The following is a 26,945-nucleotide window of genomic DNA, read 5'->3' as shown; positions in this document are numbered from 1 at the left end:
TAAGCCACTTCAGGTATAACATGTGGGTGCCACTGAAAAAAATGAAATAAATTTTAAATTATTTTTGTCCTCAATGTATTTTGTTAAAATTATAGAGAAGAAAAAAATCTTATTTTTTATACCTATTCTTTTTTTATTTCAAATAATGTGATAAATTGCCTTTATTGATTATTATTATTATTATAATATACCTATATTAGAATTACCATATTTTCCATTTAATACATTGTTTTGTATTTTTGTGAATTGTATTACGTTTCATTTAATTTTAATGCCATAAATTACTATCATTAACAATAAGTGACCTAAATTATTTGCACGAAAAAAGTGGTAAACATGCAAACCAAAAGGGTCAAAATTTAACTCAAAATGCACAAAAATATGTTCCAATATTCACCATAAACTTATAAGTAGGTATTAAAAATAATATAATCATTCAGTTGTACTTATTTCTGTATTAATTATATTTAACATATCAAATTATGCTTCTGAAAAAACTCCCCTCAACCATTTTTGTTTGGTTGCATAAATATGAACCTGAAAAGTGCAATAAACGAAATATTATTTTTTGGTTTTCTATGATTTATTTAACCTAACTGATTATTATATCAGTGGTATTAAAGTACACCTTATTATTAAGGTATACTTAAGCCATTCTAGTACTGCATTATGAGGGTTTAATTCCCTCAATATAGGCATATTAAGTTTAAAATAGATAATTTTTAATTTAGAATTTGAAATATAGTCGAACAGCTGGAACCCTTTAAGCATATATATGTTGTTGTGTCTTTTTCATTGTTAGAAATATATGACACATTTGTAGTGCTAATAATAATATCTTCCCAACCTCCACCAAGGTACGATTCTTTCATTTGACTAATAATTTTTATAACACCATCTATTTTGTCTTCCACATCAAAAATTAAGGTCTCATTTGATTTAATTTGTTTCTGAAATCTTCCATAAATATAACCCAGATCTGTTAGAAAACATAAGAGTTTTTATTTATTAAAAATCAGTCAAAAATGTTAAGAACCCAGCTGCTACCGATTTTTCTTTGACTATGCCTTCTTCTTTTTTCCTATTAAAATAACATACTAAAATGTACCCGCTTTATATAATTCCGTAAAATAATTCATAGGTAAATTCAGTCCAATGGACTTCAAAATACTTTGGTAAATATGTAACAAAGACATTTCGTTATCATCTGCAATTTTTTTTAATTCTTTAGTTACTAAATTCGTAGTTAACGTAGGCAATATACCAAAATCAAATGGTCGTTGCGTTTTTAGTTTTCCGTTCGGTATTCTTTATTTATTTTTTATGGTTTTACGTTTCACACTTCTATTTATTCGTCAAATTGTTGTTTTATTTCACGAATTTATGAATAATCAATATTATATCCGTAAGTTTAATAAAAGTACCAATACACTATCAATATTATTATAGTAAATTATATGCCAGTCTATTTTACAGTATTCGCTGTACCACTCAACGACAAGATAAAGTTAATATAAAATATATATTTTTATATATATAGGTGTAAAATATAATCCATGCCTATTTATACCGTTTTCCAATCCAAAAATATATCATCAAGACGATTATTTAGACGATTACATTACCAAAATGAAGCAATGCAAAAAGTGGTTAAGACTTATATTTGTCAAAGAATATTCATTTGAATAAAGTTTGAAAATCAAAATAGAAAAAAAGAAAGTTATCTAAAAAAATGAAAAAAATTGTGAAAAAAATTTTAAATTATTTTTGTCCTCAACGTATTTTGTTAAAATTATAGAGAAGAAATAAATCTTATTTTTTATACCTATTTAAAAAAAAAAAAGAATACACCAAAAATAAAAGTTGGTTTTGGTCGAAATTAAATACGATCATTAGTATGAGTATTCTAAGTGCAATACAACAATGCCAGGTAACCATGTAGTGATTTAAACGGAAATGAATGTAACAGGGTCTAATGAAGAAACAGTACTCTTTGGCCGTTACATAAACTGGTTTCAGCATTTAATTTAATATACGAGTTAAAGCCACTATATCTCATCTTACACTCCTTCTCAATGTCATAATAGATTAATCAAAAAATATTCTTGAACGTGTAATGTATAATATTTTACAAAAGAATAATATCATATATTCTGAATCCATATATTGTTCATTGTCTGTTCAATTGAACGAGTGTAGTAGGCAGTAGTATGATTTGGTATGTTCAGAAGGCTGATCCTTGCTGCCCCGCTGATCCTTGCTGATCCTTGCTGCCCCGCTGATCCTTGCTGATCCTTGCTGATCCTTGCTGCCCCGCTGATCCTTGCTGATCCTTGCTGCCCCGCTGATCCTTGCTGCCCCGCTGATCCCCGCATCCGCATCTCTGCATCCCCGCATCCGCTCATCCTAGTCTTTACTCATCCTCGTCCTCGCCGCCGCCCGATCACGCACGTACGCGACGTATATTTACCCCACCCCACCTCATACACCACCTGAACCCGTCTACTCATCACGTGACCGATACATATTTTGTATATTTACCCCTCCACCTGAACCCGTCTACTCATCACGCGACTGATATATATTTTGTGTATTAACCCCCACCTCCCCACCACCATCCGATCCGTTATGTGAGCAACATATATTATTTAATATTATTATCAATATTATCAGTTATCAATTACACATTTTTCCTGTAGATTCTTAGATATTATATTTAACAACAACAAATTAAAATACCTATTAGTGAAAATGTATAAGTCGCGAGTAAACTCTCGTCCTTTAGATACTATACTTAACAACAAAAACAATTTTTAAAAACATATATTAGTGAATAACATAATAATTACCAATCTGTTTATAACATTATATATCTTATTATTATAAGCAAATGTCACTAGTACTAAAAAATATCTTAATCGCTTATACGATGGACTCATAGATATACGCGACAACAACAACAAATTAATATATATTAGTGAATATCACATTAATAACCAATATATACTAAAAAATACCTTAATCACTTACACGTTAGACTCTTAGATAGCTTAATATTATATCTCCTACCAATTAATGGACTCATCCACACCCGTCTTAGCTCTACAAGAGCCGCCATTCATTCAGTCTGTTCTCAGTCGTACACAATTGTAATTCTCCTCTCCGTGTTTTCACAGTCTTCATAATTCGTTCTGAACTTATAGTTTTTTTCAAGTCTTTAGTGTTTATTATTTTCCAAGTGTTTTATAAAATTTTAAGTGTTTATTATTTTATTATTTTTAAAATCATTTTTAAAAACATGGCTGGTTCAATCGCCGACAACGCTACCTTATACAACGAGAAGAAGGCTTTTACATATGTGCCACCATCACTTCCGGCTGAACTCATCGAGTCTACATGCTACACGTTGGACTTTACGGCTAGAAAATTTATAATTGTCGGTATCGATCCAACAGAACAACTTCAAATAGTTGTTATTTTATTAACATCGTCACGTTATGTGAAAATAAGTACAGATTTTCTAAGACGGATATTCTCGCTTATGGGTAACGTACTATCTTTTATATTAGACACGCCGCAAAAGTACAAGCGTACCACATTTCTCGAAACCGATGCTTATAAAATATCGAGTATGATGTATAACGGTTCAAACGTTCTGGTAATTGAATCCAAGACTGAAAACGGGTGTAGAGTTTTATTAAGTCGTTTAGATTTAATAAAACTCCAGGAATTAGAATGGTGTATTACTGCTAGTATTAATGAAAAAGCAGTGAAAATAAAACCCGTAATTATTAAGCAAATTAGTGATTATTGCGAGTATTTGAGGGAGAAATGCTTGCAATCGGATTCACCGCCCAACAATTTGAGGGAAATGGAAATTTTCATTCGGAACGTTGAAGTCAGACAGAGTAAGAAGACACCCAACCTCGGCCAAATTAAAATGTTTGCGACTACACAATTGGCTGAACTTTGTATGGCTCATCGGAACGAACAAAACTCAAAAGTGGTAATGTAAAAGTATATTATTTCATATATAAAATATTAAATTACACTTATTTTTATTTTAGGTATATGATAAGAATTTCAAATCGCTGTCAGCTATATCACCAAGTTGTTCCGAGGTAAACGCTATCTTCTCCAAGTATGACGATTCAAATGATGGATTTAATCAACTGGACGATGATGATAATTTAGTTAAGGTAATACATAAATGTAATATTATATACAATCAAATATATTTAAACAAGTTTTATTTTTTATTTTTATTTTAGTTACAGTACGGGTATTCACCAATATCACCAAACTATTCTCCAACCAACATTATATCAAGTAAACAAGAAGTTGCCACTACAACTATTCTAGCTAAGGTAATTTATATAATATTTTTCTTTAAATAAAAACAATATTGATATTATTAATTTTGTTTAGTCCATCGATGAGAACGATGGATATGATTCTGACAATTTGGCGCAGTACCCTCCGTGGCATCACAACCCAAATCTATACCTACGTCAACGAGCTTTAGTAGTTGATGAGAATGATGGTCCAACGTCGTTCTCGATTCAATCATCTCCACCATCGCCATCTTTTTTTGACAAGCCCTCAGATATATCAAGTAAACGGGGCGCTCAACACCTCACACCATCCCGTAACGTAAAGCGCAGATTATTATAATAAAATTAAATAATTTAGATATGTAGAATAAAAATAAACATGATATATAAAAAAGTATTTTTATTTATTAATATTAAGATTTACAATAAATATTTACAAGGTTCTTACTTCTCCATTAAATGGATTATAAGTTATAATTATTAATAATAAGGTTTACAATTCATATTTACAAGGTTCTTACTTCTCCATTAAATGGATTATAAGTTATAATTTGATCGTGTAATATTAAGCAATATGCAGAAGTTGAAGCTGGGAACGCTTCGTCTGCTTCTAGTTCAATCCTAAGGTCTACGGTTGACATTTTCACGTTGTCGTTCTGGCGGCTCATGTCAACAACAATAATTGGACATAGATTTTTGAAATCTGAACGGTTCAATAGAGGTGTTACTTCGTTATAACCATAGTAAGATTTCTGGAACTCGGCATATGCGCGATATAATGTAGCCATCTTATTCTTGGTGAAGTCGCATTGAAAATCTTCATAGGGAAATACTTCTGAGTTTAAATAGACCTTTACGTTTTTAATTTTACAATGGTCGAAAAATGACATTGCTTTATTCGAGCTATTTTTCCTGTCGTTTTGAAATCCGATTATAACATATCGAGGCTTTTCTAATTTGTTGGATATCTTTACTTTCCACGAATGCGAAGTGTTTTGAGGTAAAAATGGATATTCACACAGTTCCCACGATCTAAACGTACATGTTAGAGGTTTCTGATTGTTGATTACTTTCAACAGTCGAATTTTTTCTCTATCACTCACTTTCACTATAGGCATTCTCCACAATATTTTTGTTATGTTTATTTTAACATCTTTTAGTTTAGGAGTGTCTACTATCTCATTATTTTTAAACTGTTTAACAGCATTAATATCGATCGAAGCTCTATTCAATATAAGTTGTTGGTTACAATTTATTAAAATACGTTTATAATCTTCGCAAAAACCAAACAAATCTTTAAGATTAATACATCCATTAAAATTTCCGTTATCGATAAAGTCTTTATTACCATTTTTAATTTCACTATCCCAGGCAGCATTATGATGCGATATAATATTTGTTTTATTATACGAGCAATATCCTTTTAATGTAGTCGAAATACCTGGGTTAACAAGTTTTTGAATTTGAGTACCATTTATTTCATATTTCATTTCAGAGAAAAGAAATGCCAGTCCATTGTTTATAAATCGAATTTCGTCAGTTATATCTATAGGTTTATTTATTGTTCCCTCAATGTAAATATAACTCTCACATGGTAAAGTATAAGACTCTGTGTTATGTAAAGTAATACGGACCTCATCATTATTAGAAAGAGCGGACGTCGAATAAGGTAAAAAAGAATGATATTCAATTTGAGTTATCTTACAATCATCGGTGTATCCAGCCGTGACATTTAAATACATATCATCCATATTAAATTGCGTTTAGCGAACGTAGAAAAACCAAATTATCAGCAGTTAAACTATGTTTGACATACAATTTACGTTTAGAATATTTTTTTTTCTTTAGAGATGTTACCTTGTTAGTGTTATTAACACGACTAACATGTTTTATATTTGCATACGTATTTATATTATGAAATTGCAGCCCCATAATATTATCATGAGTCTTGAATTAATAACCGTATTGATACTGGCTCGCCTCGCAGATCGATCAACTCGTTGTTCTGATTTTTTAAAATTATACTTGCGTGCGTTATAGATGTAGAATTAAGAGGGTAAAATACCAAATGTGATGGTACCTCTATTATTTTATAGCCTGGAGGTACATTTGGATAAAACTCGTGTATTGTATGACACTGTTTACCGTTGACAAATGAACCCATAACTAGGTTTGAATCGATATATATACAGTTTGTTGTGGTAATATTGACTAACGAATCTGATTCGTGATTGACATTAGCAGCATATTTACGATTTTTAAACCCTAACAACTGCCCTATACTATTTGCCATGGAAAAATCGATAGTTTCGCTACAAAACATTGTACATTTTAATGTATTATTATCTGCTCTCAACTCGAATAAAGTATCAGTGTTATGTAATACACGTTTTATTGCCGTCTCAATTTCCATCAATTCATAAGAGCCAGTAGGTATTGTATAGCTATCGCTATTATTATTATTATTATTATTATAATTTTAGTTTTTCATGTTTATAATGTATAATTGTTAGATATTTAAGTTTTTTCATGTTTATAATGTATAATTGGTAGATATTTAAGTTTTTTCATGTTTATAATGTATAATTGGTAGATATTTAAGTTTTTTCATGTATAAATTAATCATGTTTCTCTGTTTCAGGTATAGATGGAAGCCAATATTAGTATAATTAAAAAATCATGTAAATGCTAACATATGTTAACATATAAATAAATAAATTAAAAACAATGTTAAAATATTATTATGTTTATTAAATAAAATGTATACAAAAATCTTTAAGAATTATTTATATACCATTTCCTTATAGCAAATACTTTATAAAATGTACATTGTTTAGGATTAAATTCCATATGAAAAATACAACAAGGTAAAGTTTCTTCATTACATATTTGATCTAAACGTGGACATCCAAGGTCTTCGATGTTGATGAGTGTGACATGAGGTATAAATTCTGTGAGCAGTTGTTTTTTCTGTTCACCTTTGACATAAATGCATGTGAACTTTAATGAATTCAATATTCTACTTAGTTCTTCATATTCAATATCACCATATTCTATAGATAGTTTGTGATAGTTACGTTCCAACCACTTGTTAGTTTTTCGACTCTTATTGTCCTGCATAGTTTTTGAATTTTTAAAAATCCAGTGTTGAGTTGCCCATGTTTCCGTGTCGATTATAGATAATTCTTTAATAAAATATTTATTGCCTGCTCCAAGAACGCATTGCATGTCTGCGATAGCCGACGACATAATTATAGATATATATAAAAATGACTTGTAGTATTTATAACAAGGTCTGTGGACTACCAAACACGTTGATGTATACAGCATGACTGACATTATATTCCAATATCTCATATATTTAAAACCAACTAATTGTTTATTATAATTGTATTATATATTGTATATTATTAAGTTTTATTAATATTTTTTCTTTCGATGATCTCCAAACGTGAATTTAAATCTGAAATATATGCCCCATGATTCGGTAGTGAATTTTCATCAAATATCCCAGTTATTCGATTTATTTCAGATTTTAATTGACTCAAGTCTCCTCCGAAGATACCTATCGCTGTGCTGGTGGCAGCATAGTTGTTAAATAGCTCTGACATACGATTTTCGCAATTTAATAAAGACTTATTACTTGTTTGTATATTATTTTCCATCGAATGTATTTTTAAATTTAGATCAACAATATTACTTTTCAAAGTATCAATTTCTTTCTGATGAAGTTTCACATCATTTAGGATTGTTTTGTTACTTGATTGAATATCGGAAATAGTTTTCTTAGTATCACTAGCCTGAGAACTACCAAACACGTTCATAGTTATAAAACTACTGGCACTATTTTTTGACATCACGTGTATTTATCCAACTATTATGTGTATTATCGAATCCTAACCATTTTACAAACATTTTATCGCCCTTCTTACGAATCATTTTTTCGATTAAATATTCGTTTGGAAAATTGGTCTTGCATATTTCATCAGAGTAAAAACAACCTGATATAGGTTTACCTATATAATCTTGCAATTGATAAGTAACGGGTAATGTTTTATTTATTTTTATAATCTCGAATATTTCCGTAGACCAGTTTGGCAGATAACCTTTTGTAAACACGCCTTTTTGTGTACTGATACGAACGTTATCACCGACTTTGAATTTAATTTTTTCATTATTAATTTTACATTGTTTTATTACCACTGAGGCGGGGTCGAAATCTGCTTGTATTGGCGTCATTCCTATAGTTCTATGTCGTGAATTATTGTATTCGTTAAGCAGCAACGGTAAAATTGAAATCCATTCGTGTGAGCCACGCGCCGTAAACTCTCTAAACATTTTTTCTTTTAATGTACGATTAAATCGTTCTACAATACATGCTTTCATAACGCTGAATGTAGAATATTTGTGTATGTTATACTTAGTCATCAATGCGTTAAAAGTGGTGTTATAAAATTCTTTTCCATTATCGAGTTGTAAAAGTTTTGGTGAACGATCAAGTAATATTTTTGACATCGCACTAGTGACTTCTCTACCAGTTTTTGATTTCAGAGGTAGAGCCCACGCAAATTTTGTAAAACAGTCAATAACTGTTAGAATGTATTTGTAACCTTTATTTTTCTTTGAATATGGAATCATTTCAACCAAGTCAGCTTGCCACAAATCATTTTTTCCATAAACGTTAACTCTACGTCTACTAAAATTTTTCCTTGCTGGCTTGTGAAGTTCGATAGCGATTTCCCGTTTAGACATTTGGTATTCGTTTTATAAGACCGGCTTCACGTAATTCTTCGAAAATCGATATTATTTCGTTTGAAACACCTGTATTACCAGCTGCTTTGGACGCGAGAAGTAGACGTAATCGATCGACTAACTCATTTGGATTATCCCAATACACTAAGTTATTTTTTTGTAATTTCATTGATAATCCACCACCAGACGAGGTAAATAATTTATTAATAACCGATGAATATTTAGAGCCAGTCTTTTTTATTTTTTTACCATCTGATGATAAATGTGCCGATGTTTGAATCAATATAGATTTATATGCCTCTAAATCGTTATCAGTATAAATTAATGGATTTTTCAAAAATAATAACTGAATAAGTCCCGAGGTTGATGGGTAAACAACACCATCAATAAGTATAGTGTTTTCAAGGAATTTTACTTCTTTTCCACCCAAAATAATAATACCGCTTGGAAGTTTTTTTGGACCGTAGGTTTTATCCAAGTCTGTAGACTGAAACCAATTTTCAATTTCTTGCTGATAGTCAATTGAGTTTTTGGAATTAATATTTTCTTTATTCGGTATGAGTTGAGGCTTATTTGATATTTTACTTAAAGGTTCAATAATAGGTTTTAATGTCTCAGACATTAATTGCTGAACATTATATGAACCGGTTTTTAATGCTATATATTTACGTTTTATACTTTCCTTAGCTTTAACGACTTCATCTAATACAGTAGTTGCTTCCGTCATGATTAAGTTTTAAATGATAATATTTATTATTGTATACCGCCTTATATAACCACATATGTATCAAATCCAAATCTATAACGTCCGTTATCACGTTCGCTATCTTTACAAACAACAACAAATGCGAATCTGTCACGATTCCAGCACGTCACACAAAAATGTTTAAATTGTATATATGACATATCACCTGAACAGTGTTCGTTGTAAATATGTTTGAAATTGGTTTCATCTTGTTTGAATAATACTAATAAATTAGCATTATCACGTATCAACTGTTTAGGTACTTTTGAATAACTCTGAGCCAGATAAAATATATCTATTTTATTGTGACGACCTCGAGAAAAGTATTCCCTTATTACGTTTTGTTGTTCGCCTATAACATCGTCCAAGATAAAAATAGAATTTGGTAAGACTTGCTCGGGTGGAATCACTTTATCATTCTCAAAAAATGTATACATGTTAATACCATCAATACTGTCAATTATACGTTTTAGTAATTTATATTTTGGTTGTTCCAGCGTTTTAGAGTATATATAAACATTCTCAAAACGTAACCCGTTTTCGTCAACGAGTAAAAAATATATCAAATTTGTTTTTTCACATCCCGAGCTCCCAAGCACTAACGATCTATTTGTATTTGGAAAAAGCATACCATGTCTAAGCTGAATTGTATCAGGGGTATCAATGTTATAAATTCGAATTTTTTTCTCTTGTTCGATAAATCGCATTTTTTAACTTTTAGCTATAAATATAGATGTATTGTCAGTGAAAGCGTCACACGATGTCTCACGTTCGTAAGCGGAACAACAATAAGGGCTCTGGTCTTATTAACTCTGTTATTAATCATTTACCCGTGGAATTACATTTACCAGGCTATAGGTAAGTCAATATGATATATTATTATTATTATTATTATTAAAATCTGATCTAAATCATATATATATATACATATATATTTGTTATAGATTTGCTGGCCCTGGAACCAAATTAAAAGAAAGATTAGCACGTGGAGAACGTGGGATAAACAGTCTTGATGAGTTGGCCAGAGCTCACGATATAGCATACGAAGAAAGTAATTCTCTCGCCGATAGACATAGAGCGGACGAAATATTGGAAAATCAGGCGTGGGAGGTGTTTAAATCTAAAAACACAGGTATTAAGGAAAAAGCGGCGTCTTGGTTGGTTACTACAGCCATGAAAGTCAAACGTAAGATGGGTGCTGGTTGCGGATTTAAACAAATTGTTTCGGCTGCTAAAAATTCGATCAAAAATAAAATGAATGAAAATAATATAACTAAATTAGTAAGAACATGTCTGTCATCTGCAAAAAAATTTAAAAAATCTATAAATAAGAAGACTAAAACTCCAAGAATTATACCAATACCAAAAAAGGGTGGTGTTTTACCTTTAATACCTATTTTTGCTGGTTTATCAGCATTAGGCGCGCTTACCGGAGGTGTCGGCAATATAGTAAAAGTAGTGAACGAATTAAATTCTGGTAAAAGCACTCCTATTCATTTAGGTAAAGGTTTATATCTAACACCTCACAAGGGCGGTTCTTATAAAATCGTAAAAGGAAAAGGTTTATACCTAGCACCATACAAGGGCGGATCAGTTAAGAAATCTATATCAAAAAACTAATTTCCACGTTACCCGATAGAGCGTTGTACGATTATGAGATTATAAAATATGTCGACATGTTGAAAATTCCTCATTTCATTGGAGTATTTTCTAGAGACAGGTTGCCTTTACGACCAAAATATAAAGAGTCGGCTATAGTTAATTTAGACATCGACAAAGGTACAGGTACTCATTGGGTAGCGTATAAGAAAATCGGAAATCATGTTAAATATTTTGATAGCTACGGAAACTAAACCCCTCCGCTAGAATTACTGAAATATTTCAACGGTTGTAGTATCGAATATAATTACGAGAAACAACAGAAATATAATACAACAAACTGTGGACACTTGTGTTTAAAATTTTTATCATGTACACTATAACTTTAACGGGGAACTCAAGCGAATTATCATGTGACTTTTTCCCACCTATAGAAGTTAGTAAAAATGCAAAAATCGGACTGTTGGGTTTTCAAACGAATAATTCTATTCCTAATGTAAACGAAAAGTGTAATAAAATTGGTTTCATATATAATAATAATAATAATAATAATAATAATAATAATAATAGCGATAGCTATACAATACCTACTGGCTCTTATGAATTGATGGAAATTGAGACGGCAATAAAACGTGTATTACATAACACTGATACTTTATTCGAGTTGAGAGCAGATAATAATACATTAAAATGTACAATGTTTTGTAGCGAAACTATCGATTTTTCCATGGCAAATAGTATAGGGCAGTTGTTAGGGTTTAAAAATCGTAAATATGCTGCTAATGTCAATCACGAATCAGATTCGTTAGTCAATATTACCACAACAAACTGTATATATATCGATTCAAACCTAGTTATGGGTTCATTTGTCAACGGTAAACAGTGTCATACAATACACGAGTTTTATCCAAATGTACCTCCAGGCTATAAAATAATAGAGGTACCATCACATTTGGTATTTTACCCTCTTAATTCTACATCTATAACGCACGCAAGTATAATTTTAAAAAATCAGAACAACGAGTTGATCGATCTGCGAGGCGAGCCAGTATCAATACGGTTATTAATTCAAGACTCATGATAATATTATGGGGCTGCAATTTCATAATATAAATACGTATGCAAATATAAAACATGTTAGTCGTGTTAATAACACTAACAAGGTAACATCTCTAAAGAAAAAAAAATATTCTAAACGTAAATTGTATGTCAAACATAGTTTAACTGCTGATAATTTGGCTTTTCTACGTTCGCTAAACGCAATTTAATATGGATGATATGTATTTAAATGTCACGGCTGGATACACCGATGATTGTAAGATAACTCAAATTGAATATCATTCTTTTTTACCTTATTCGACGTCCGCTCTTTCTAATAATGATGAGGTCCGTATTGCTTTACATAACACAGAGTCTTATACTTTACCATGTGAGAGTTATATTTACATTGAGGGAACAATAAATAAACCTATAGATATAACTGACGAAATTCGATTTATAAACAATGGACTGGCATTTCTTTTCTCTGAAATGAAATATGAAATAAATGGTACTCAAATTCAAAAACTTGTTAACCCAGGTATTTCGACTACATTAAAAGGATATTGCTCGTATAATAAAACAAATATTATATCGCATCATAATGCTGCCTGGGATAGTGAAATTAAAAATGGTAATAAAGACTTTATCGATAACGGAAATTTTAATGGATGTATTAATCTTAAAGATTTGTTTGGTTTTTGCGAAGATTATAAACGTATTTTAATAAATTGTAACCAACAACTTATATTGAATAGAGCTTCGATCGATATTAATGCTGTTAAACAGTTTAAAAATAATGAGATAGTAGACACTCCTGAACTAAAAGATGTTAAAATAAACATAACAAAAATATTGTGGAGAATGCCTATAGTGAAAGTGAGTGATAGAGAAAAAATTCGACTGTTGAAAGTAATCAACAATCAGAAACCTCTAACATGTACGTTTAGATCGTGGGAACTGTGTGAATATCCATTTTTACCTCAAAACACTTCGCATTCGTGGAAAGTAAAGACATCCAACAAATTAGAAAAGCCTCGATATGTTATAATCGGATTTCAAAACGACAGGAAAAATAGCTCGAATAAAGCAATGTCATTTTTCGACCATTGTAAAATTAAAAACGTAAAGGTCTATTTAAACTCAGAAGTATTTCCCTATGAAGATTTTCAATGCGACTTCACCAAGAATAAGATGGCTACATTATATCGCGCATATGCCGAGTTCCAGAAATCTTACTATGGTTATAACGAAGTAACACCTCTATTGAACCGTTCAGATTTCAAAAATCTATGTCCAATTATTGTTGTTGACATGAGCCGCCAGAACGACAACGTGAAAATGTCAACCGTAGACCTTAGGATTGAACTAGAAGCAGACGAAGCGTTCCCAGCTTCAACTTCTGCATATTGCTTAATATTACACGATCAAATTATAACTTATAATCCATTTAATGGAGAAGTAAGAACCTTGTAAATATGAATTGTAAACCTTATTATTAATAATTATAACTTATAATCCATTTAATGGAGAAGTAAGAACCTTGTAAATATTTATTGTAAATCTTAATATTAATAAATAAAAATACTTTTTTATATATCATGTTTATTTTTATTCTACATATCTAAATTATTTAATTTTATTATAATAATCTGCGCTTTACGTTACGGGATGGTGTGAGGTGTTGAGCGCCCCGTTTACTTGATATATCTGAGGGCTTGTCAAAAAAAGATGGCGATGGTGGAGATGATTGAATCGAGAACGACGTTGGACCATCATTCTCATCAACTACTAAAGCTCGTTGACGTAGGTATAGATTTGGGTTGTGATGCCACGGAGGGTACTGCGCCAAATTGTCAGAATCATATCCATCGTTCTCATCGATGGACTAAACAAAATTAATAATATCAATATTGTTTTTATTTAAAGAAAAATATTATATAAATTACCTTAGCTAGAATAGTTGTAGTGGCAACTTCTTGTTTACTTGATATAATGTTGGTTGGAGAATAGTTTGGTGATATTGGTGAATACCCGTACTGTAACTAAAATAAAAATAAAAAATAAAACTTGTTTAAATATATTTGATTGTATATAATATTACATTTATGTATTACCTTAACTAAATTATCATCATCGTCCAGTTGATTAAATCCATCATTTGAATCGTCATACTTGGAGAAGATAGCGTTTACCTCGGAACAACTTGGTGATATAGCTGACAGCGATTTGAAATTCTTATCATATACCTAAAATAAAAATAAGTGTAATTTAATATTTTATATATGAAATAATATACTTTTACATTACCACTTTTGAGTTTTGTTCGTTCCGATGAGCCATACAAAGTTCAGCCAATTGTGTAGTCGCAAACATTTTAATTTGGCCGAGGTTGGGTGTCTTCTTACTCTGTCTGACTTCAACGTTCCGAATGAAAATTTCCATTTCCCTCAAATTGTTGGGCGGTGAATCCGATTGCAAGCATTTCTCCCTCAAATACTCGCAATAATCACTAATTTGCTTAATAATTACGGGTTTTATTTTCACTGCTTTTTCATTAATACTAGCAGTAATACACCATTCTAATTCCTGGAGTTTTATTAAATCTAAACGACTTAATAAAACTCTACACCCGTTTTCAGTCTTGGATTCAATTACCAGAACGTTTGAACCGTTATACATCATACTCGATATTTTATAAGCATCGGTTTCGAGAAATGTGGTACGCTTGTACTTTTGCGGCGTGTCTAATATAAAAGATAGTACGTTACCCATAAGCGAGAATATCCGTCTTAGAAAATCTGTACTTATTTTCACATAACGTGACGATGTTAATAAAATAACAACTATTTGAAGTTGTTCTGTTGGATCGATACCGACAATTATAAATTTTCTAGCCGTAAAGTCCAACGTGTAGCATGTAGACTCGATGAGTTCAGCCGGAAGTGATGGTGGCACATATGTAAAAGCCTTCTTCTCGTTGTATAAGGTAGCGTTGTCGGCGATTGAACCAGCCATGTTTTTAAAAATGATTTTAAAAATAATAAAATAATAAACACTTAAAATTTTATAAAACACTTGGAAAATAATAAACACTAAAGACTTGAAAAAAACTATAAGTTCAGAACGAATTATGAAGACTGTGAAAACACGGAGAGGAGAATTACAATTGTGTACGACTGAGAACAGACTGAATGAATGGCGGCTCTTGTAGAGCTAAGACGGGTGTGGATGAGTCCATTAATTGGTAGGAGATATAATATTAAGCTATCTAAGAGTCTAACGTGTAAGTGATTAAGGTATTTTTTAGTATATATTGGTTATTAATGTGATATTCACTAATATATATTAATTTGTTGTTGTTGTCGCGTATATCTATGAGTCCATCGTATAAGCGATTAAGATATTTTTTAGTACTAGTGACATTTGCTTATAATAATAAGATATATAATGTTATAAACAGATTGGTAATTATTATGTTATTCACTAATATATGTTTTTAAAAATTGTTTTTGTTGTTAAGTATAGTATCTAAAGGACGAGAGTTTACTCGCGACTTATACATTTTCACTAATAGGTATTTTAATTTGTTGTTGTTAAATATAATATCTAAGAATCTACAGGAAAAATGTGTAATTGATAACTGATAATATTGATAATAATATTAAATAATATATGTTGCTCACATAACGGATCGGATGGTGGTGGGGAGGTGGGGGTTAATACACAAAATATATATCAGTCGCGTGATGAGTAGACGGGTTCAGGTGGTGTATGAGGTGGGGTGGGGTAAATATACGTCGCGTACGTGCGTGATCGGGCGGCGGCGAGGACGAGGATGAGTAAAGACTAGGATGAGCGGATGCGGGGATGCAGAGATGCGGATGCGGGGATCAGCGGGGCAGCAAGGATCAGCAAGGATCAGCGGGGCAGCAAGGATCAGCAAGGATCAGCGGGGCAGCAAGGATCAGCAAGGATCAGCAAGGATCAGCGGGGCAGTAAGGATCAGCAAGGATCAGCAAGGATCAGCAAGGATCAGCGGGGCAGCAAGGATCAGCAAGGATCAGCGGGGCAACAAGGATCAGCAAGGATCAGCCTTCTGAACATACCAAATCATACTACTGTAGGCGTTTGGTTATGAAATTCGTGAACCTCCCGTAACAGGGTCCCATATATAGGATGTTACTTTTTCTAAGGAGAATTACCTCGGCGGCCTTTTACGTTGCCATCGTAGCACCATAGATACCATAATCATTTAAAATATAATATTTTTGCCGTAAATACTCGTGTTGGCTTGTAGTTATGATTTTCGTGAGCATCATGTAATAGGATCTCATGTGTTTGAACGTTAAGATATATCATGTATACCTTAGACGACCGTATATCGTAGATATCATAATATATTTTTGTTATAATTTCACAAGTATATATTTTTTCAAAAATTCTTCAAATATTAACCATTAAAAAGTGAACCTAATTAGATCGTGAATAAAAACTAAAATTTACATTTACACTTATAAAATAATACACCAAAAATAAAAGCCGATTTTGTGCGGTTTTGCATGAACTTAAATTCGACCTATTTTAGTTTCAAAACAACAATTCCAGGCAACAATGCAGTTTTATAAACGGAATGAATGTAACAGGGTCTAATGAAGATAGTGTACTCATTGGCCGATACATGAAAACTGGTTTCAGCATAACATTTAATATACGAGTTAATGTCACTTTATATCATCTTCTACTGATTCTCGATGTCATAACAGGTCAGTGAATTATATTATTCTTGAACGTGTAATGTATAATATTTTATAAAGAAAATATATATATATATATATATATTCTGAATCCATATTTTGTTCATTGTCTGTTAAATTGAACGAGTGTAGTAGGCGTTTGGTATGAAATTCGTGAACCTCCCGTAACAGGGCCCCATGTATAGGATGTTACTTTTTCTAAGGATGTTACGGAATAAACTAACGAAAACAACTTAAAAGATCTTTCTCAAGACCAACAAAGATGATTGAACAAAACAATACGTTCTGACAGGTAAAAACCACACCTATTAAAGGAAACGGTAAAGCAACGGTGTGGTTTTGATCTGGCAGAACGAATAAACGCTGACCAATGAGCAATGGACTAGATTGTCGAAAAGGGTATAAATACCGGATGCTTTCGACAATCTAGTCAGTCCATTTCAAACCTTCAAACCGTCTACAAGCCAAATTCAAAACAAGAATTCTGGCGGAAGAGGACCCGGACCACGACACAGAACGTTGCCCGACGACAACGCCGCTCCACGGCTTCAAGCATCGTCCGATTTCCGAGTGCCGACGACGTACGAGACCCCGTGACACCTATACTCCGACGACGATACGCCGCTCCACGGCTTCAAACATCGTCCGGGAGCCGATCAACAATGACGACGCTGACCCACGGATACCGCCGCAGTTCTCAAATCATCGAACGTTCAGCGGTTTCTGGCGTTAGTTCAATAAAACGGCCGTTTTTTGGGCCAACACATCACCAATCCCGGCGCTTAATTAAGCTGTCCGACCCGAACCAGGTTCATCGTCGGGGTACCGCTTAGTTAAGTTTGTACCGACGACGGCCGGCTCCCATACCCGATATTTTGTTATAATATACTGTGCATAAATTATACCTAATTGTACAAATAGAGTCCGGTAGCTACCCGACTAATATCCAAGCGCCTCCGATTGTCTATTGTTATTTATATTTTATTTTCTTTATTGTTTATTGTTTACTCACTTATTTAAGTCTGTTCGGCACAAATCGACGCTTTACTAAGCCCCAATATTGTCATGTATATACTTTTATTATTTTATTGTAAATATCATGATATATTTTTGTCATAATTTCACAATAATATATATTTTTCAAAAATTCTTCAAATCTTAAGTATTAAAAAGTGAATCTTTTTAGTTTTTTGGATCGCGAATAAAAACTCAAATTTATATTTGCATTTTTAAAAGAATCCATCAAAAATAAAACCCGATTTTGTGCGGTTTCAGATGAACTTAAATTTGACCGTATTCTAGGGGCTAAACAACAATGCCAGAAAACCATGTAGTGATTTAAACGGAAATAAATAGACCCTGTGTCTAATGAAGATAGTGTACTCTTTGGGCGATACGTGAAAACTGGTTTCAGCATACCATTTAATATACGAGTTAATGCTGCTAAATCAAATTAAAATTGTGGCTTCTATTAGCAAAAAATACTCAATTATAACTGAATTTAAATTCCATTCAAATGGATTGTAGATGAAAAATTGTCTTAATGTAAACACATTTTTTTGCAGATAATTTATTATATTTCATTATTACGAGGTTTGATTTAAACATATTTGAATAAGATTGTATGCACTAAAAATGTTATAAGCAAAGTATAATATATTACGACTTAGTTTATCAAGTTTATCCCAAAATATAAATTATACAACATAGAACTACAATAAAAACTCTCACAACATATTATTGTGTTGCAAACAGCTTTTAATTTGGCATTCGAAAAATGTTTTTGAATTACTATTTCAACATGTACAAAAATTTTATATAAATATTGAAAGATAACATAAAATAATAATTATATGTGTTAAGATATGCACAATATATTAACATGCAAGTTATAATATTATGATATTAATTTATGGACATAATAATACCAGGTAATTTCATAAACATTGACGTTATTAGTTTATAGTTTTATTTGACTATAATATAGTTACATATTCTATGATTTGTAAAATGTAATCGAAAAAGATAAATCGATAATATCAATATAATACCTAACCTAACCAATGAAAATACCGTATTCATGGAAGTTACAAAAACTGTTAATAGGTTGCTGCTTTGTTACTGCAGTTTTCTGCATTAAGAACGCGAAGACAAATTCAATTTAAATTATTTCGTTTTTGAACAAAAACTACTTTGCTTTGACATTAGATTTATGATATAAGACCAAAAGTGAAAAGATACCCAACAAGAATTATGATGTTTGCGTATTGTGAGTATCAATGAAATAATATAATTTTAATTATAAAAGTACCTTGAATGGATTGTCTTGGATGCCTGAAACGATAACGAAGATGAAAACAATAATCAACAGGATATTTTTATAAAATTAGCTGCTTTAAGATATAGTCATTATAGTCAGATCCCACAGTTAGAACGGAATAAAACTTGTTAGCAAATAAATATCGTTTGAAATAATATTGATACTTGGATTATTTAAAATAGCACCTATAATGATTGATTTATTTTATATGTACCTAATTGATCATAAAAAAATTCACCCTTCTGAATAACACAATTATTTTGTAATCAATCCTATAATTAATTATGTATCATATTACAAACAGTTTTACTCAAGCAAATTAACTCAACTATATTATGATAGAAAATTGATTTGGAGTTTCTCCCAAATGACATTTTAAACTTGACGGTTCCTACGGTGTTTGTCAATCATGCTGAATACACGACACTAAGTGTATTTTGTATAAAAATCTATTGTGGCGTTAAAAGAAATACATTAAAAAGGTATAAATTAATTTATTGGGTTGGTATGAAAAAGGTGAACAAAAAATATATACCAATTGTGCCATTAAAAACTAAATAATAATAATAATAATAATAATAAATTTAATATTTTTAATCTATTATCTTTATGAAACTTATAATTCGTCAATTAATGACAAATAAAGTGTCAATTTTAACTTATTTAAAAAAATTAAATGAAAATAATTCTTTATTTACTAAATTCTTTAGTACGAAGACCAGACTGATGGAAGTATGTTGCAATTGATGTACATGATTCAATATTCTTATTTACTTCCACAAAATGTGCTGTAAGTTCTTCCCAAGCTAATGCTCTGCGTTGTACTGCGCACCAAACTTTCATTAAAGGCATATTATTGAGAAGCCTATAATTTTTTAACAATGCCCATAAACCATTTTTTTCTCCTACATTAATGTAAGCACCATCTGTGACGACAGCAGATATTACTGAAAGTATTTGATCCCGAGGTAAATAATGTTCAATTGACTTTTTTATTAAATTATAGTAACCTAAAGCACCTCTAGTTTCTGGGATCTTCAAATCCTAAAAAAAGTAAATCAGAGTTTCCTTGTTATTATTTTCAGCGATACGTGGATATTATCTATTTTAAAGCGATCAACAGAACCATCTACTCGTAAAGAAACTGAAATACAAGACTTAAGTTTATTTTTCAGCTCAGGAATATCAGCAAGCACTATATATTATTACACACTTGGCATTTCGAACTACACAAAATTTTAGTCCCTGCTACATATTAATATTGTATATCCTAATATTCAGTATATTAGATATTGGTATTATAACTTATAGGCAACATTAATATTACCCTATAACACTTTGTAAATTTCTTGAGCTTTAAAATACTTTTTTGTTTTGCCGTGGAAACTAAATCATTCACCAAATAATTGCTCTTGTCATACAAAGATCAAAAACTGTTTACACTGCAGGATTTATTAAAGCGGAAGCGTCTACTTTAAATGATACATATTTTTTCTAAAAAAAATTTTTTTTGTTATATAACATCACGTTTATAGTGTAGTTAAACTTTCTTAAAATAGACCTCTTATTATACATATTTGTGTAGTTTTTTACTTTTGGAATTAAAATATTGATATTCCATTATATATATATATATATATGTTTTGCACATAATTAAAATAAATTAACAATAAGTTTTATTTATTTTTGAACACTAAAAGATTATAATTATATAATAATAAGCTCAGGATTATTGTATTATTATATTGTATAATATATGAATATGAATATGATGACCATTTTAATATACAAAAAATGTAAATGTACCTAGTTAGGTATACCTATCTATATTTATACAAAATTGAAAATATTATTACAAGTTGGATTAATTAAAATATATATTTTGATAGGTTTATATGTAAAATGAAGTATATAGTACCTATGTAAACAAGTATTTTATTTTTTCCGCTTTAGTTATACAATAAGGTATAGGTATCATGTAAAACGTGTGTAAATAAATGTTTTATACAGAATGGGTATTTGTATGTACCTAACAGGTTAGGTTCCATACTAGTACATATATTAATAATAATATTATAATGTTATAATTATGCCTACATAGCTACCTAACATATAAAATAGATAGTATAACTGCAAGTATAGGTATTATAATATTTTATAAGCATGTCTTATAGATGAAACGTGTCCAATGTGTCCATACACAAATTGCATACAATTGTAACGTATTATAGATAGGTATAAATAATATATTAAAGTAGTAAATACCTTTAAATACGTTATACTATTGCGACTCGTGAAACACGAAATGATGACAAAACTTAAGATATAAAAACGGTGTTCTGCAATTGCAATAAGTTAAATAACCGCAATAAACAAAAAACTCAAATAGGTAAAATAATGTAAAGGAAGCAAAATGGTTTGGGTACCATATTTTCTGTAAAAAAAAAATAATACACAAATACACACATATTTAAATAATAGCTTTGAATTTGAAAAAGGAATAATCTATTAGCTGATTGAAAGAATTAATATTTTGTAAGTGAAATATATGTACCTACTCAGGATTATTTGGAGTAAATATATATATGATGGATCTTCCACATTATTAATAATCTGATAGATAGATTATAAAAATATGCAAGATAAAGGGTTTGTTGAATAACTGAAGTATCATAAAATCATAACATACAAATATAATACGATAATAGTAGAGTTAATATTATAATACTTAAAGAAATTATGTTATAATAATATTAATAATATAATAATTTTCAATATATAATTTATAGCCTTACTAACAATACCAATTATTTCTGTAGCACGTCTATGTGATATGGTCTTAATATATACAAACTAAATAATACCTATCATGTTTATTGTGGTGTTGATGCGACAACGCGAAAAAGCCATGATATAAGAGTACCCTTTTAATGTTGCGTTTGATGTTCGCGCTAGACATTCGACGAATGCGATGTTTGTCGGTAACCGATCGGTCGTCGTCGGTTCAAATGATCCATAGGCGCACATAGGGTGTGAATTTAGGGGGTGCTGAAATAATTTATAGTGCACAGACCCGTGGGGAGCGAAGCCCCCCACTACACCACCATAATACTATAATAATTGCATTGTAATAATTATAAATTTTATTAAAAATAAAAATAAATATTTTGTAGTTATATTACAAGTTATAATAACATGTAATCATTAATTATTAATGTTAGACTAGATTTAATTTTCTGTTTGATATTGCAAATGTTTGCAATATAATTTCCCCCTCTATTTTATTGGTAAGATCACTCTCAATGCTAAATGTAGATAGCTTGGTAAATCTTTCTATGTTTCTTGGCCCATATTGGTGCGTAACCAGTTTTTCAATCTACGCATAGCTGAGAAGGAGCGTTCACACGTTGACGATGAAATTGGAATTGTTTTTCCCAATAGCTTACAGACATTTGGAAACATTGATTTTTTCATGCCTTCATTATATAAAGCTGGCTGGTAGACTATTCATTAAAACCATCATTTCTGCTGATAAACTAACTGTTGATATTTTCAAAATATACATAAACAGATTTATATAATAATATTTCAAAAGATATGACTATGTAATAAATATTTTAAATAGTTTATGCGGTGCTAATTTTAAACCTGGGAGTGCTAAGCACTCCCAAGCACCCCCCTATGTGCGCCTATGATAATCATATCAACGGTGCAAGTTTCAGCCTCTGCAGTCATGGGTAGATTAATGTAAAACAAAATACGTCCAAAAATGGGTAAACGCATGCAGCTGAAACGTGTCTGAAAAAACACGCGGTCCATATTATTTTGATAATAATTTATCATCTCAAAGTGATATAGCCCTATTTTTACTGTTAATTGTTATTAGGATGATTTTTTTCAAAACGTTGACACATTTATAGATAGTTCGTCGTTTCTATTTTACGGGAAATGTCGATGAATGATGTACTCAAACGTGTTATACCTATATATTGTGTAAATATACCCAAATAAATGTTACAATCCTGTTCTAGAGGTGATGAATAAATGAAAAAGTAAAAATATTATATAATATTAGTCACACAAAAGTTATCGGAATCAATTGACTAGTTTTCAATTGTCCTTGGTAAAAATAATAACAAACATGGTGATTATTATTATATATTTTTATCCATGACAACAAAATACTAAACTGTTTATTAATTAACTTACAAAAAACACAAATCATTATCTAGTTTAGATTAACGTCTTGACGATTAATTTTTGTACTTTATTAATTAAGATATTTAATTTCGTCTACAATATGTTAACGAAATCGTATATAGTGAGTGTCGCGTTAGGCACAGTTGGATTAGCTGGAATGTGTGGTTATCTGTGGAATCGATCAAAAAGAACATCTGCATGTAGAAAGAACACAGAAGATTTAAAGGTATACAAATTATATTTTTGTCGAATATGTTCACAAGTGGTATTAATAACCACTGTGATAATGCAATAATTGCATTATAATTTACAGGTGGCGAGAAAAGAAGGAAGCAAGATATTGAATTTATCAGCAGGCACATGGGGAAATACTCGTAAACACAAAAATTCAACGTCCGTAGAAAAATGTTTATATCACATGAAAGCGAAGAAGAACACTCACCAATTATTAAGTGACTCTGCTAATCTCATTCCGGTATTAGCTAATGTGGAATATTATGCAACGAACCCTGAAAAAGAGAGAAAACCTGAAATTGTAATGGTTAGTAAATAATGAAACAAACAGCACCCTTTTCGAGTGATATAATATACTATAATAAAAATACGTAACGGCTGCATTAAAACGTAGCAGATTTTGTACCCCTAAAAACGTATAGCTGCTTAAAATATTTTACTACGTCACTCACTCAATATATGATATTATGCCAATTACCTATAACCTATAAAATTGAATACAACATCTCTCGTACGATAGAGTAAAATAAGAGAATACTCTTTTGTTGTGTGACATTTCTGATTTATTTCCAATCATCGAGATTGATAGATATATTGAGATGAACCTCGATTACTCGACACGAACTGAAATTCTGAAGATTAGTAGATTCTGAAAACGATCCTACATATTTCTCCGTCCTTGGTTATAATAATTATCCTAGATGCATTAATAATATCCATCATGTGTTTATTTTGTAATTAAGCTATTACATGATAAAATCTTAACTAATATTTTTTACGTTTATGATACCTTTAAGCCTGAAACAAGAACGTTTAATGAAAATGATCGCACCTCCACCATTACGATATCACTGGGTTCTAAAGATATTCAAAATGTAATGTTCCCGTTGAATGTCAATCCAAGTGTTACAAGTTTTAGAATTGATTATCGACAGCACAAACATATCAATGTTCTTGCTTGGGTGTAAGTCTTTTAAAGTTATCCTACGATTCGTTGATTAATACATAATTTTTTTTCAATTAATAATAATATTAAATTTAGATTTCCGTCGGTTTATGAATTAAAAAAAACCATTCGGTATTCCATTATACCACCGACAATAAATAATGTGAAAAGAAATATAATTGTATGCTACAAGATTAACTTCCAAGAAAAGACATTAACGATGTCTATTCCGAAAACGATTAATTTGCTTAGTATATGCGACCCTCGGCCCGATACGGACATACCACAAAAAACCATAGAGAGACGTTCGGATAGAGCTTTAAAAAATATTGAAAAAACACTCAAAACGAATTCGAATGGAAATGATGAATACTCAACGATTATTGTACGGAAGGTAAAATAGACAGTTCGATGTACAATATTAATAAATGTATGACTCAGGTCATACTGTATAGACTATGTTACTTCACTATGACAATATTATAATTTTAAACTCGCATTGTTTAATTTTAGGCTGATATACCACCGGAAATTAAAAAAATGAAGGATCCAGTGGCCATTGTAAACGAAATTTATCCATGTATTGACTTCCATCATGAAATTTTATCAAATTCTCCGGCAACAGTTAAAGTAACAGCACAAATCTGTGAGCAAATATTTGAAGCAGATGGTAATTTTTTATATTTAAACATCCATATATTTAACAATAATTGATATTTCAACAAATGTTTTCGAATTCTCTAAAAATTACATTTATTTTAACTCAGAATAAAATGTGTATATAAAATAATCATTTATAATTGGTATTAATTTATATTTTGTAGCACCAACAATACAAGAAGCGAAAAACAATGTATGCATTGACGCTTTGGAAGTATTTTACAAGTATGTTTATTTACGATATTTTCTATTTTTCTACCTTTTTCGTTCATAACATTTACATGAAATTATTTAATTCCAGCTATGAACATCCATGTGCATCAAATGACCCTTGACTGCAAAAACAAAACTTCAATATAGTATCGCATACTAAAATCCAATTTAGTATACGTAGTAGTTAATTGGCATTTTCAAAACTTGGTAGGTAACGTTACATCCACATAGTGAAATCATTCATTTTATGAACCGGATTAATAAATAATTAATATAATTTCAAACCTTTTTTGCCATAATAACATTATATAAATCATAATTAATTAAAAATAAATAAATGTTCTGGTTATTTTTCCAATTAAAAAGGAGAATAACGTATGACAAATTAATACAATTAATTATATAATTTTTAAATTAATAATGAATTATATAGTGTCATTATGACAAAAATGATTTGAATTTATATCAATAATTTATTTATGATAAAAATGGACTAGAACACAATCTCATATATTTACGTTTATATTTTCACTGAATCATGACGACGAACGGTGACATGATACATTACAATTTTTTTTAAATATTTTATAATCCCCAATTGTAAGTAACTATTGTAAAAAATTATTGAAAAATATAATAGATTAATACTATAATATAATCATTTGTTGTTTTAATGCAGAGATATAATAAACAGTTAATACATTTTTTTCTAGTCCATTTTTATTATCATTAAGAGGACGCCACACCCGCATGTGTTGTCTCCGTCTTACAAACGTATAACATATCAAAATCTGTTTAGCGCGGGACAACTTTACTCCCTTTGTATTTATAGTAGAATTACCAAAATTCCACAACGCATAGGTAAGAACTTTATCTGTGTCATAGGGTCGTTATTTTTTTGATAACATAAATATAATTAAAGTTATAAGCTTAAGAAAATACATTTATTTTTATTTTTTCATTAAATTACTTAAAATTATTGGTTTGTGCTATCAAAAAAATAACGACGCTATGACACAGATAGAGTTCTTACCTATGCGTTGTGGAATTTTGGTAATTCTGCTATAAATATTGAGGGAGAAAAGTTGTCCCGCGCTAAACAGATTTTGCTATGTTATACGTTTGTAAGACGGAGACAACACATGCG

At 30.5% G+C, this 26,945-nt stretch overlaps 2 protein-coding genes and 1 pseudogene across 2 annotated transcripts; 1 reads left to right on the top strand and 2 right to left on the bottom strand.

Moving 5' to 3' along the window:
• Positions 1-603: 603 nt before the first annotated feature.
• On the bottom strand, positions 604-23,019 carry LOC149057148 (uncharacterized; annotated as a pseudogene).
• LOC149057150 (uncharacterized) lies at positions 2,866-4,707 on the top strand. Its single transcript, XM_089224367.1, has 4 exons — positions 2,866-4,006; positions 4,068-4,199; positions 4,272-4,367; positions 4,429-4,707. The coding sequence occupies exons 1-4, from the start codon at positions 3,299-3,301 to the stop codon at positions 4,672-4,674; spliced, it is 1,182 nt and encodes a 393-aa protein (XP_089080493.1). The 5' UTR covers positions 2,866-3,298; the 3' UTR covers positions 4,675-4,707.
• LOC149057149 (uncharacterized) lies at positions 14,078-15,919 on the bottom strand. Its single transcript, XM_089224366.1, has 4 exons — positions 14,779-15,919; positions 14,586-14,717; positions 14,418-14,513; positions 14,078-14,356 (listed from the first exon to the last, which is right to left on the bottom strand). Exons 1-4 carry the CDS (start codon positions 15,484-15,486, stop codon positions 14,111-14,113), a joined length of 1,182 nt encoding a protein of 393 aa, XP_089080492.1. The 5' UTR covers positions 15,487-15,919; the 3' UTR covers positions 14,078-14,110.
• Positions 23,020-26,945: the final 3,926 nt, after the last annotated feature.

The sequence above is a fragment of the Diuraphis noxia genome, unplaced genomic scaffold (assembly GCF_037042655.1).
Source record: "Diuraphis noxia isolate RWA-SAM2 unplaced genomic scaffold, SU_Dnox_SAM2 contig0003, whole genome shotgun sequence".
Lineage (NCBI taxonomy): Eukaryota > Metazoa > Arthropoda > Insecta > Hemiptera > Aphididae > Diuraphis > Diuraphis noxia.
The sequence above is the reverse complement of the archived record's forward strand: the minus strand, read 5'-3'. Positions and strand labels throughout refer to the sequence as shown.